This window comes from Colobus angolensis, unplaced genomic scaffold (genome assembly GCF_000951035.1).
Source record: "Colobus angolensis palliatus isolate OR3802 unplaced genomic scaffold, Cang.pa_1.0 Scaffold92, whole genome shotgun sequence".
NCBI lineage: Eukaryota > Metazoa > Chordata > Mammalia > Primates > Cercopithecidae > Colobus > Colobus angolensis.
The window spans coordinates 2089282-2101373 of NW_012123154.1; the positions used below are offsets into that span (position 1 = coordinate 2089282).

Sequence of the window (12092 nt, forward strand, 5' to 3'; positions counted from 1 at the left end):
CAATCATTTGAAAATCTAAAAACCATTTGAAGCTCATAGGCCACACAAAAGCAGGAAGCCGGGTGGGTCTGGCCCACAGGCTGCAGTCTGCTGACCCTTGGTCCAGTTCGAACGCTGCATCCTTTGGCAGCTCCCCTTTGTCTCATAGTTTTGGTAGACACCTTAACCTCTGCACCCAGCGCAGATACATAATTAGGTGCTTGATATGCATCCATTAGGTGAAATGATGTGCCAATAAACTAATCCCCAAAAGTAAGAAAGCAAAAATTGCCAGAAACAACAGAACAAGTTTCTGCAGCATTTTGGCTCCTTAAGTGGGGGCTGGCTGACCTCTGATCTGCCATGACCTCCGAAGCTTTCAGACAAAACTGGATCCATGCGATGTCTTTGAACCAGGCTCCAGATAAAGTTTTATTGCCTTTGTCTTCCAGTATATGAGAGATTTTAAAGACATTTACCAACCTGCAAGGTATGCATACTTAACCAATGGCATGGGCTCTGGGTGGCCAGAACACTCTTGATGCTCTGCCAGGCATTAACTCTTTTGCTGCTTGATTATGGAGTATGGAAGGTCATGAGAGGGGACAGAGGACACTCTCTTTTTTTGTTTTGAGACAGAGTCTCGCTCTGTCGCCCAGGCTGGAGTGCAATGGCGTGGTCTTGGCTCACTGCAAGCTCCGCCTCCCAGGTTCAAGTGATTCTCCTGCCTCAACCTCCCAAGTAGCTAGGATTGCAGATGTACACCACCACGCCTGGCTAATTTTTGTATTTTTAGTAGAGACAGAGTTTCATCATGCTGGCCAGGCTGGTCTCAAACTCCTTAGCTCAAGTGATCTGCCCACCTCCGCCTCCCAAAGTGCTGGGATTACAGGTATAAGCCACCGAGCTCAGCCTGTTCCCATGTACTTCTGTTTCCTTCAGTCTCATAGGGTGGAAGAGGACGTGGGGCAAGGGACAGACTGGCCACCGGGACCCCACCCTTTGTTGGGCTTCTATAAGGGACCCCATACAACTCAGGTGGTAAGAGGCTCCCCGTGGAAGCCTCCTCGAAGCAGCAAGTGAGAGAGTAGGGAAGGAGGGAATGAACAGGGCTCAGGCTATACTTTCCATCTGACTCTCCTTCAGGTTGGGTCTCTGCCATTTCCCTTAAGGATCCTGTCTTTCAACATCTTAGTTCCCTGCCCCCTCCATCTCTGAAGGGTACCTTCTGAGTTTCATTAAGATCTGCACCTAACTGATTCATTTGATATGCACATCCCACCTAATCCTCACTGGTAACAGGTGGTGAGGAAACTGTGACCTAGAGAGGTCAGATCACTTGCCTAAGGACACGTGCCTTTGCGTGGCAGGGAAGGGACTCCGACCCAGGACTGCTCAGTTCCAGAGTTCATGGGCTTCATCACTAGGCTAAGCCATGTAAATAATTGATCTGAATGATGGAGCACAATGATTCAGCTGCAGAGTCTGGTGGTCATTGCTCTTCCCACTAACGGGTGAACCTGCCTTGTGCTCTAGTTGGATTTGTGCCCAGGGAGCAGTGGATCTTACCCAAAGACTTGAACACCGTGGTCTTCTCACAGTGGGCTGGCTTCACTCCCTTAATCACTTCTCCCAGCTCAGCAAAGATCTCGGCCTAGGAAACAAACATACGCTGACCCAGGCATGAAGCTAAAGTCTGTTCAGCGTTGGCTTTTGAAGCCAGTCCAGGGAGTTCCTGAACTGGATAAGAGAGAAATTTGATTCAAAAAAAATTATTCTTTGTATACTGAATGATATTAGGGAAGAGGCTGGCCCCTGAAATCCTTTTGGGGTGGCATTTGCTTTTGTGATACCATAAACACAGAGATTCAAGTTGGTGTCCAGGGAGCTGTCCTGCCAAGATCATTGTGTCAGTGAGGAAATAGACATGCTTTTATCTGAACATGCATGCCAGCAGCTCCCTTCTTGTTTTGATGCTGATTATAACAGTAAAATGAGGCCAGAAGGTGGGTAACACAGTCTTATCGTGTTGGCCACATTGGGAAGGTTTCCAGGCTGCAAGAAGCTTCCAATCCCACTGCTTTATAGGACAGCCCAGCAAAAAAATAAAATCCATTGAGCTGCTCCTTCCAGGAACACACATGTTCACCACCTATAATGCCCACATTTTTCTGCAATGGAATTAAAGAGGGTTGCAAAATGTTTAGGAGCTCCCTCCCCTACAAGGAGATGGGGTGACTGAGGTCTCGAGCAGACCTAACTGGAAGGGAAGTTAATGAAACCCTGGGATTCAGGTGAGGCCAGCCAGGTGGCAGCCCTGACCCGGGTCAGAAGAGCCTCACCCCTGACAACAGGACATCTCCAGACTCCTTCAGGGCAGCCTCCTGGGAATCCACGTACAGCACAGCTTCCTTCATGAGCTCATCATCCAGTTCTCTCCAGTCAGGTCGGCTGGCTCCGACGGCTAAGAGATAGCAAAACAGACCCTAAGCCCAGGATTAGTGCCAAAGGCTACTAAGAAAGCCAAAGCATAGGAGTGAGGTGAACAAAGGACCCGTGAGCACACTCAGATTCAAAATAACCTCTCATCCCCCAGGCCATGCCTCTCCCAAGCAGTAAGACCACATACCTTATTAAGAAATAGGCCAGGTGTGATGGCTCACACCTGTAATCCCAGCACTTTGGGAGGCTGAGGCAGGTGGATCACTTGAGTCCAGGAGTTTGAGACTAGCCTGGCCAACATGGTAAAACCCCGTCTCTACTAAAAATACAAAAAATTATCCAGGTGTGGTGGCTCACACCTGTAGTCTTAGCTACTCTGGAGGCTGAGGCACGAGAATCGCTTGAACCTGGGAGGCAGAGGTTACAGTGAGCCAAGATCATGCCACTGCACTCCAGCCTGGGCAACAGAGTGAGGCTGCATCTCAAAGAAAAAAAAAAAAAATACTACCTACCATTTTGCCTTTCTAGTCCATATCCCACGTCATTGCCAAAAGATTTTGAGACGACACAGCATTCATTTACAGGGTGTCTACTATCTGTGGGATGTTTTGCACATACTATTTATAGTTCTCACAAGTACATTTCAAAGTCTGGTTCTCACTTAACAGATGCACAAATGGAGGCTCAAAGAAGCGAAGGTGTTTGCCAAGGTGAAGGATCTGATGGGTGAATCTAGGTCTGAGAGAGCCCCTGTGCTTTCACACCTCTTCTGCTTAACGGGAGCAACAACTTCCTCACAAAAATCCCGAAACAGAGACATCACATGGAGCTTATTCATACCCCACTCTCCTCTTGATCTCCATCATTCCCATTCCTCACCCCTAACCAGTTCTTTTAATATCTATTTTTTTCTTTTTGGAGAGAGGGTCTCACTCTGTTGTCCAGGCTGGAGTGTAGTGGTGCAATCAGAACTCACCACGGGCTGGGCGCAGTGGCTCACGCCTGTAATCCCAACACTTTGGAAGGCTGAGGTGGGTGGATCACTTGAGGTCAGGAGTTCAAGACCAGCCTGGCCAACATGGTGAAACCCTGTCTCTACTAAAATACAAAAATTAGTGGGGCATGGTAGCACACGCCTGTAATCCCAGCTACCTGGGAGGCTGAGGCAGGAGAATCTCTTGAACCTGGGAGTCGGAGGTTGCAGCAAGCCAAGATTGCGCCACTGCGCTCCAAACCAGGTGACAGAGCGAGACTCCATCTCAAAAAACAAAAACTCACCACAGCCTCAAACTCCTGAGCACAAGTGATCCTCCCGCCCTCAGCCTCCCAAACTCTTGGGGCCACAGGCACGTGCCACCGTGCCCCTTTCCTTCTCCTCACCCCCAGTTCTCTCTTAACTCATGACGAAAAAAAAAAAAAAAAAAGCCCAGTGTCAGGGTCATGGAGAAGTCTTAGCAGAAAGAAAACTGACTTCTGACTTCATCCTGGCCCTGAACTATCCACATCCTCTGTGGAGTCCAGGACCAGAATGATGAATCCAAGGTGTCCTGTCCCCTGGCACTGGGACACAGGAGAATGCAGAGGCTGCCACCAAATGCCTGCAAGGCCAGAGAGGTAATGAAAATGAGCAAAGCTGGTCAGAGGGACTGGATTAGATGTGGTGGAGACTGAGGGGTGGAGAAGCCAGTGGGCCCTTCTGAAGGGGACAGTCATTGTTCAGCTTCAGCTAATCATTACCATGTGTGAATGTAGATCCACTGTTACCAGATATGCCCCAGTTGTTTTCGTAAAAGAGAAACAGGAAATCTATTTGCATAATGTCACTCCTTGAGTTTTAGATCACTCTACGGTCCAAACCAAACACATCTGCTGACTGGATCCAGCCCCTGGCCAGCTAGTCTTTGAAAACTGCTATAAAGCCTTATACAAATATAAGACAGCATTTATATGCCTTCTTCTGCTGCCGCCCAGTTTTCTCCATTTGTTCCCTCCCGTTCTGTTCTCCTTCATTCTAATTTCCAAAGACAGTTGTGTAAAAATGTCCATCTTGAAGGTTGTTTGTGCAGAGAGTTCTATAGAACAAAAGCACTGGCTAAGGAAGCTTGTAAATAAATCATAAGCTGGTGGGAACAAAATCCCCCTTTCTCAGGCCACTCCTTCTCACTGGACTCTTTCTCCCGCATAACCACCGCTTATGAGCGGGGCAAGTTCTCAAAGGGTTGTGTGAGGTCACTCAGGCGGATGGAGGTAGGCCAGGCAGTGAAGAGAGAGAGGCCTGACTCAGACAAGCCTCTGGCTTGGCTATGATGAGGCTAAATGAGTGAGGGTCGAAGACAGGCTGACAGGGTGTGGGGGCAGGAGGAGGGAGGCATGGGGGAGGTTGGAACTGGGCCTGTCACTCCGCCGAGCTGTAAACTAAGTAGAATCTGTTGGTGTTTCCCTGTTGTCTGCACTTGTGACACATTTTTCTTAAATGTATGTGTTGCCTCTGTGAACACATAAACCAATCTTGTCCCTGGGCCAGGAAACAGAAGAGATGGCTTGACTCAAAATCAAGTCAGCCCTTCCTGGAGAGTGATTCCAAGTGAGAGAGGGATCCAACATAAGGGAGATTCTCTGTGGATGGATGTGAGGATGGAGAGTCCATATGACAGGGAATTTGGGTCTTCTCTGGGAGCTGAGAATGGTCCCAAGGAAAGGGGCTCCCCCATCCTCCAATGTAAGGAACTGAATCCTGCCACACCATGGGAGCCTGGAAGAGGACCCCTGAGCATGAGATGAGATTGCAGCCTGGGTGTCGCCCAATTTCTTTTTTCGTGAGACTTTGCACAGAGGATCCAGCTACCTACGCCCGGTCTCCTGAACCACAGGAACTGTGAGATGATAATAATGTGTTGTTTTAAGCCGGGAAAAAAAAAAAAATCAAGTCCGTCTTCCTGAAGATGCAGCCTTGGAAACCCATTTCACCATGAACAGGTTTCCCTTTGATTTCCCAAGTCCTTCCAGAAATGGTCTTATTGTCCATAAACTCAGCCCTGACTCACCTCTTACCCATTCCCTGGACCCAATCTGACCACGAGTCCCATGCTGGTGGAGATCTGAGACTTTCAAATTACTTTGATCCCTTCCTCAAACATGCCATGTTCGCTTCCACACTCAAGGCCTTTGCATCTGCTGTTCTCTCTTGGGGACAGCTTCAGCTGATCTGATCAGCTGTTGGCATGGCTGGCTCTTCCTCTTCATTCAGCTCACAGCTCAAAACCTACATCTTAGAGAGCTTCTCAGATAACCCTATTGAAAACACCTCTCTCTGCTTCTACCTGCCACTTCCACCACCAGCCTCTATCACCCAGGGCCTTGTTCTTTCTGGTCTCGTCTTTAGCCAGAACTATCTAATTCCTCTAGGTGTTCGTTTGTTGTCTATCTCTCCTCACTGAAATTAACCACCAGGAAACCAGCGACCTTGACTGTCTGGTTATTGTGGCATCCCCAGCATCTAGAAGAGTGCCTGGCACATGGTAGAGATTCAGTCAGAATGTATGATTGAATACGTCATCATTTTACTTGGCTCTCGCCTGCTCATCTGCCCACGTGTGCAAAGCTCTTAGCTTCTGAGTTCACACCATGTGCTTGTCACTAAAACACAGGGCACCGAGACCATTTTTAAATCCTCTAGAATTTGCCTGCTCTGCTCACCAGAATTCAGTCTTCCTGTTGGAAGGCAATTATGAGTATTATTTAAAGCTTGGACTCTGAGGATAGAGTGCCTCAGTTCAAATCCCAGCTCTGTCATCAAGAACCTCTGATTTTGGGCTGGGTGCAGTGGTTCATACCTGTAATCCCAGCACTTTGGGAGGCTGAGGCGGGCGGATCACTTGAGGTCAGGAGTTCAAGACCAGCCTGGCCAACATGGTGAAACCTCATCTCTACCAAAACTTACAAAAAATTAGCTGGGCACGGTAGCACATGCCTGTAGTCCCAGCTACTTGGGAGGCTGAGGTGGGAGAATCGCTGGAACCCAGGAGGCAGAAGTTGCAGTGAGCTGAGATCTCGCCACTGCACTTCAGCCTGAGTGACAGAGTGAGACCCTGTCTCAAAAAAAAAAAAAACCAAAAATGTGTGACTTTGGAAAAGTTATATAATTTCTCCATGCCTTGGTTTATCCCCCTGTAAAATGGGGTTTATGATAGTAGTTCCTGCCTTGTAAGTTAAAGTATTAAATGACATTATACATAGAATAATGTCATTTAACATAAATAGAATAATGTCATTTAATATACAAAGAATTATACAAAGAATTTGGGATAGCACCTGCAATAGTATTAGATATAGACCAGCTCTTGCTATAACACCCAGAGCCATCTGAAGGTCTACAGAGGCCCCAGGCACTCTCATGTCTAGAGCAGCCTCTCCTGCCCCTTGTCCTATAACACATATTAAAAAGCATATGCGGCCGGGCGCGGTGGCTCAAGCCTGTAATCCCAGCACTTTGGGAGGCCGAGACGGGCGGATCACGAGGTCAGGAGTTCAAGACCATCCTGGCTAACACGGTGAAACCCCGTCTCTACTAAAAAATACAAAAAGCTAGCCGGGCGAGGTGGCTGGCGCCTGTAGTCCCAGCTACTCGGGAGGCTGAGGCAGGAGAATGGCGTAAACCCGGGAGGCGGAGCTTGCAGTGAGCTGAGATCCGGCCACTGCACTCCAGCCCGAGCGACAGAGCGAGACTCTGTCTCAAAAAAAATAAATAAAAAATAAAATAAAAAATAAAAAAAAATAAAAAGCATATGCGTGCCACATAAAAAATTACAGAACAAAAGAAATTTAAAGTGTTATAATTCTTAGTGTTAAGAACAAATGACTCATTTGGCCTCTGTGATTTAAACTCCATCACAGTTCAGAATTGAGCTGTGAATTACCATTTACCATAATTTTACATATTATGGCCAGGCGTAGTGGCTCATACTTGTAATCAATCCCAGCACTTTGGGAGGCTGAAGTGGGTAGATTGCTTGAGGTCAGGAGTTCAAGACCAGCCTGGCCAACATGGTGAAACCTCATCTCTACCAAAACTTACAAAAAATTAGCTGGGCACGGTAGCACATGCCTGTAGTCCCAGCTACTTGGGAGGCTGAGGTGGGAGAATCGCTGGAACCCAGGAGGCAGAAGTTGCAGTGAGCTGAGATCTCGCCACTGCACTTCAGCCTGAGTGACAGAGTGAGACCCTGTCTCAAAAAAAGAAAAACAATTTACATTTTATAGAACATTAAATATTCATTAGTTTCAGATTTGTAATTTCCCTTTTACAGTTTTTGGAGCAAATATTGTTTGTTTGTTTTTTAAGACAGAGTGTCACTCTGTTGCCCAGGCTAAAGTACAGTGGCACAATCTTGGCTCACTGCAACCTCTGCCTCCTGGGTTCAAGCCATTCTTGTGCCTCAGCCTCATGAGTAGCTGGGACTACAGGTGCAAGCCACCAGGCCTCGCTAACGTTTGTATTTTTAGTAGAGACGGGGCTTTGCCATGTTGACCAAGCTGGTCTCAAACTCCTGGTCTCAAGCAATCCACCTGCTTCAGTCTCCCAAAGTGCTGGGATTACAGGCATGAGCCACTGCACCTGGCCAAATATTGTTTTTTTCAATCTCACACATTTTCAAGGCCCTTAAATAGCTTGGGCATTCTGCATGAATAAACTAACTCTACAGATGTACCCAACTGGTCAGTCTAGAGAGTAGCCTGGCCAGCACCCATCATGCCTTATGGAGCCACTCTACTTACCATTGATGTGAGCCCCTGGCTTCACCCATTCACCAAACAAAATGGGCTCTGTTGCCAGGGTGACTGTGATGATCACATCTGCACCTGCCACAGCCTCCTGGACCGAAGAACAGACCTGTACCTCTCCTTGCACTGTGTCTGCAAACTTCTCTGCATTTTCTTTGGTGCGGTTCCATATCCTCACCTTCATTGGGAGTAACAAGAAGGACACTAGTGCCGTTTTTTGGCTGCTTATGTTACACTGAGCCCAGGGATGCGAAGGGAAAGTTGAACCACTCTGGGATAGGGGCTGATGGTTATCTAAATCACTCCTAAATCATTCCCCATGGAGAATGGACATTTGATCAGGGGTACAGCATTAACTTAGACATCTGGCCAGGTATTTGAAAATGAGCATTCTCTACCACTTTCCCCTTTTAAAAAGGGTAGAAGTATTTCACTTCTAGGCCAAGATGCACAGCCTCAATAGCTAAATAGCTATTATATATTAATAGCATAATAATTAGCAGAGCAAGTTCTGGAGCCAGGTAGACTTGGAACCAATCTCTGCCACTTCCTGAAATTGCTTCATGGCATTCGGCCTTAGTTTCCCCGTCTGTAAAACGGAAGTGATAACTGGTAAACTCTGTATGAAATTCACACTTTATGTCCGAGACCCCGTAAAGGAGTTGTAATGGGTGGGAGATTCATACAAAGGATTTTTTATGACAGTGTTTTTCATGGAATGACTTGATTGGTGAAGGATACTTAGGAAATTCAAGATCAGAAGAGTTTGAAGGTAAATGGCACAGCCAATGAAAAGGCCAAGAATGGTAGCTACAGCTGGAATCCTGAAAGCTGTTGGGGTTAGGGGGTGGGACAGTGGCCCCGCCAGGCGCTGGGGACTTGCCAACTTGCTTGACAGGTTTCAATGTTTGGGTCGAGGGCTTGTCACCCGTCAGCTGAAAATAAGGCCTACAGAATTTCTTATAAGGGAATATAATACATACAGAAACAAACTTTATGTCTAAGCATGTTCACCAAGCAAGGTGAAAAACAGAACATTTTGCCCAGCCAGAAGTGCATGGTTAACCTCTTCACCCTTCTTAATAGAAGACTATGCAAATTTTATGCAAAAATTAGATAACCTGAAAAGTAATGTTAGAACATTCAGTAAGAGAGGATATAAAATGGTGCATATCTAACATGACTAAAACTATGTTATAAAAAGCTGAAGAGGAAAGATCAGAGAACATTAACTGCCTTTGAAAACAGATAAAAGGGCATTTTTCTTTTGTTTTCTTCCTTGTATTAAAAGTAATGGCAACCGGGCGCAGTGGCTCATGCCTGTAATCCCAGAACTCTGGGAGGACAAGGCAGGTGGATCACCTGAGGTCAGGAGTTCGAGACCAGCCTGGCCAACATGGTGAAACCCTATCTCTACTAAAAAATACAAAAATTAGCCAGGCGTGGTGGTGGACACCTATAATCCAAGCTGCTGGGGAGGCTGAGGCCCAAGAATCACTTTAACCCAGGAGGCAGAGGTTGCAGTGAGCCAAGATTACGCCACTGCACTCTAGCCTGGGCAACAGAGCAAGACTCCATCTCAAAAACAAAACAAAACAAAACAAAAACTGCAATTACTTTTGCACTCATCTAATTTTAAGTCTATATTTCCCAAGGCAGTGGTTTTATTTTCATCATTAAATCATACTTTGAATCTGCTCCATCCCTTTCATACACACACATAAAATAAAATAGCATCAAACATTCCCAGGGGAAGCATGAGCCACAGAGAAGGGAAGGTGGACCAGTATGGAGACTGCAAAAGAGAGAGCCTGTGGCTTACTGGTCTCCAGGTCTCATCCCACCCAGTTTCTTGATCCATAACCTTGAATACTTAAAAACTCTGGATTCTCCTAAGAAAAACATAATAGACAGGGGCTAAAAGGACAACTGAATGTATACAAGAGATATAAAAGAATCTTTTAACCGAGTAAGCTTGCTGTATCCTCAGACAAATGCCCTGTGAACTGAGGACTGGAAACAGGTAACCAGATCTTCCCCCGACTCTTATCATCCATCCCATTCTGGGAAGTCATGAAGATACAACAATGGTCTAGGTGGGGCTCACAATTTAATTATTTCAGAATAACCTGCGGTGCAGTGAAGGAGTATAGACAGGTCAAGGACCGCCCCCTTCCCTCTTCTCTCCCACCCCCACCATGGGACTTACCTCCTTAAAGGAGAACTGCTCTGTGAAGATCTCATAGTGGCTGTAGGCCTGGACCCCAGCTCCAAGGATGCACAGCACTTCACTGCTGGGGGGTTTCAGAAACTATGTGAGAGAAATGAAGTGGCAAAGGTCAAGGGAGACCCTAGCAGATAGGTACAAAACTAAGATGGTTTGAGTATCAGGTGACTTCTGCCTTCTCTTCTACCTCCCCCAAGAGGGCAATCTTGCAGGCAATCAAGAGAATTCCCCTGTGTCGAGTGGGAAGAGAAGGAAGAAGGCTTCACTGAACAGCTAATGTATGCCAGTGCTTTACCCCCATGATCTCATTTAGTCTAGACATTGGCCCTACGAGTTGGGGACTCCTATTATCTTCTTCTTACAGATGAAGAGACTGAGGTCCAGAAAAATGAACTTGCTCTGGGTCTTACAACTATTTTTAAAATTTATTTATTTATTTATTTATTTATTATTTGTTTGTTTATTTTGAGACGGAGTCTCGCTCTGTCACCTAGGCTGAAATGCAGTGGCAAGATCTTGGCTCATTGCAATCTCTGCCTCGTGGGTTCCAGTGATTCTCCTGCCTCAGCCCCCCAGGAGCTGGGATTACAGGTGTGCACCACCACGCCCAGCTAATTTTTGTATTTTTGATAGAGATGGGGTTTCACCATGTTGGCCAGGTTGGTCTCCAACTCCTGACCTCAGGTGATCTGCCCATCTCGGCCTCCCAAAGTGCTGGGATTACAGGCGTGAGCCACCACACCCGGCTGGGTTTTAGAACTATTAAAGGGCACAGGGAGGCTCTAAAGTCACATCTTCCATACCCCAAAGCCCATGTCCTTTCTTCTATGCCATTGTGTCTCAGGTGCGTGCTCAGCCGTACCCACTTCTCAGAGCTCTGAGCTGCTTCTAAGAGCTGCCTGGATGCTGTGAGCCCTTCCTTCCCAGGGTTCTACCTATATTCGCCAAGCCCACTCTGTTGATCCTTTCACAGCCTCTTTCTTCCTCTAAAGACGAATGTAGAATTAGCATTTGTGGCACCTCCTGAGGGTGTCTGTGTTTGAGAGCAGGGTTCTGTGATCAGCTCATGTCCAGTGCCACCTCTCCAATGAGGCCTTTCTGACCTCCTTGATAGAATGCACGAGGCTATAGTCTTATTTGTTTGTAGATTTTCTTCTACAGGCTTAAGCCCCATGAGGACAGAGGTAGTCTTATTTGCACAGAATTGGTACACACCTACTATGACCTACAAGAGGTAGCACTAGGCTTCTCAACCTTGGTACTACTAACATGTGGGCTGGACAATTCTTTGTTGGGGAGGGGCACCATCCTGGGTATTATAGGATGTGCAACAGTATCTCTGGTTTCTATCCATTACATGTTAGTAGCATTTTCCACCCCTTCAAGTTGTGGGAACTAAAAGTGTCTGCACTCTCCTAAATGTCTCTGGAGCAGGTGACAAACTCATGCTCAGTGGAGAAGCACTGGCATAGAGGAAAGACATCACATGGCCCTCAACACTGTATATATTAAATAAAACCCTCTTCTGCCTTTTCTCTATTTCATTTAGTAAACTTTGAGTTCCCTGGGGTCTGTTCTTTCATACAATGCTACTCACTGGAATTCTGGAGTATAATATTTAAAAAGTGAAAAATCTTCTTAACTACTAATTACTAGCAAAATA

At 46.6% G+C, this 12092-nt stretch overlaps 1 protein-coding gene across 2 annotated transcripts in view; it reads right to left on the bottom strand.

Annotated features, from left to right (window-relative positions):
- Nucleotides 1-12092, bottom strand: part of CRYM (crystallin, mu) — a 47207-nt gene that overhangs the window by 1105 nt on the left and 34010 nt on the right. For both annotated transcript variants that reach the window (XM_011931900.1, XM_011931899.1), the window contains 4 exons: nucleotides 10412-10513; nucleotides 8197-8380; nucleotides 2322-2443; nucleotides 1549-1633 (listed from right to left, as the gene is read on the bottom strand). In XM_011931900.1, coding sequence (XP_011787290.1) covers nucleotides 1549-1633; nucleotides 2322-2443; nucleotides 8197-8380; nucleotides 10412-10513 — 493 coding nt within the window. The remainder of the gene's footprint in view (nucleotides 1-1548; nucleotides 1634-2321; nucleotides 2444-8196; nucleotides 8381-10411; nucleotides 10514-12092) is intronic.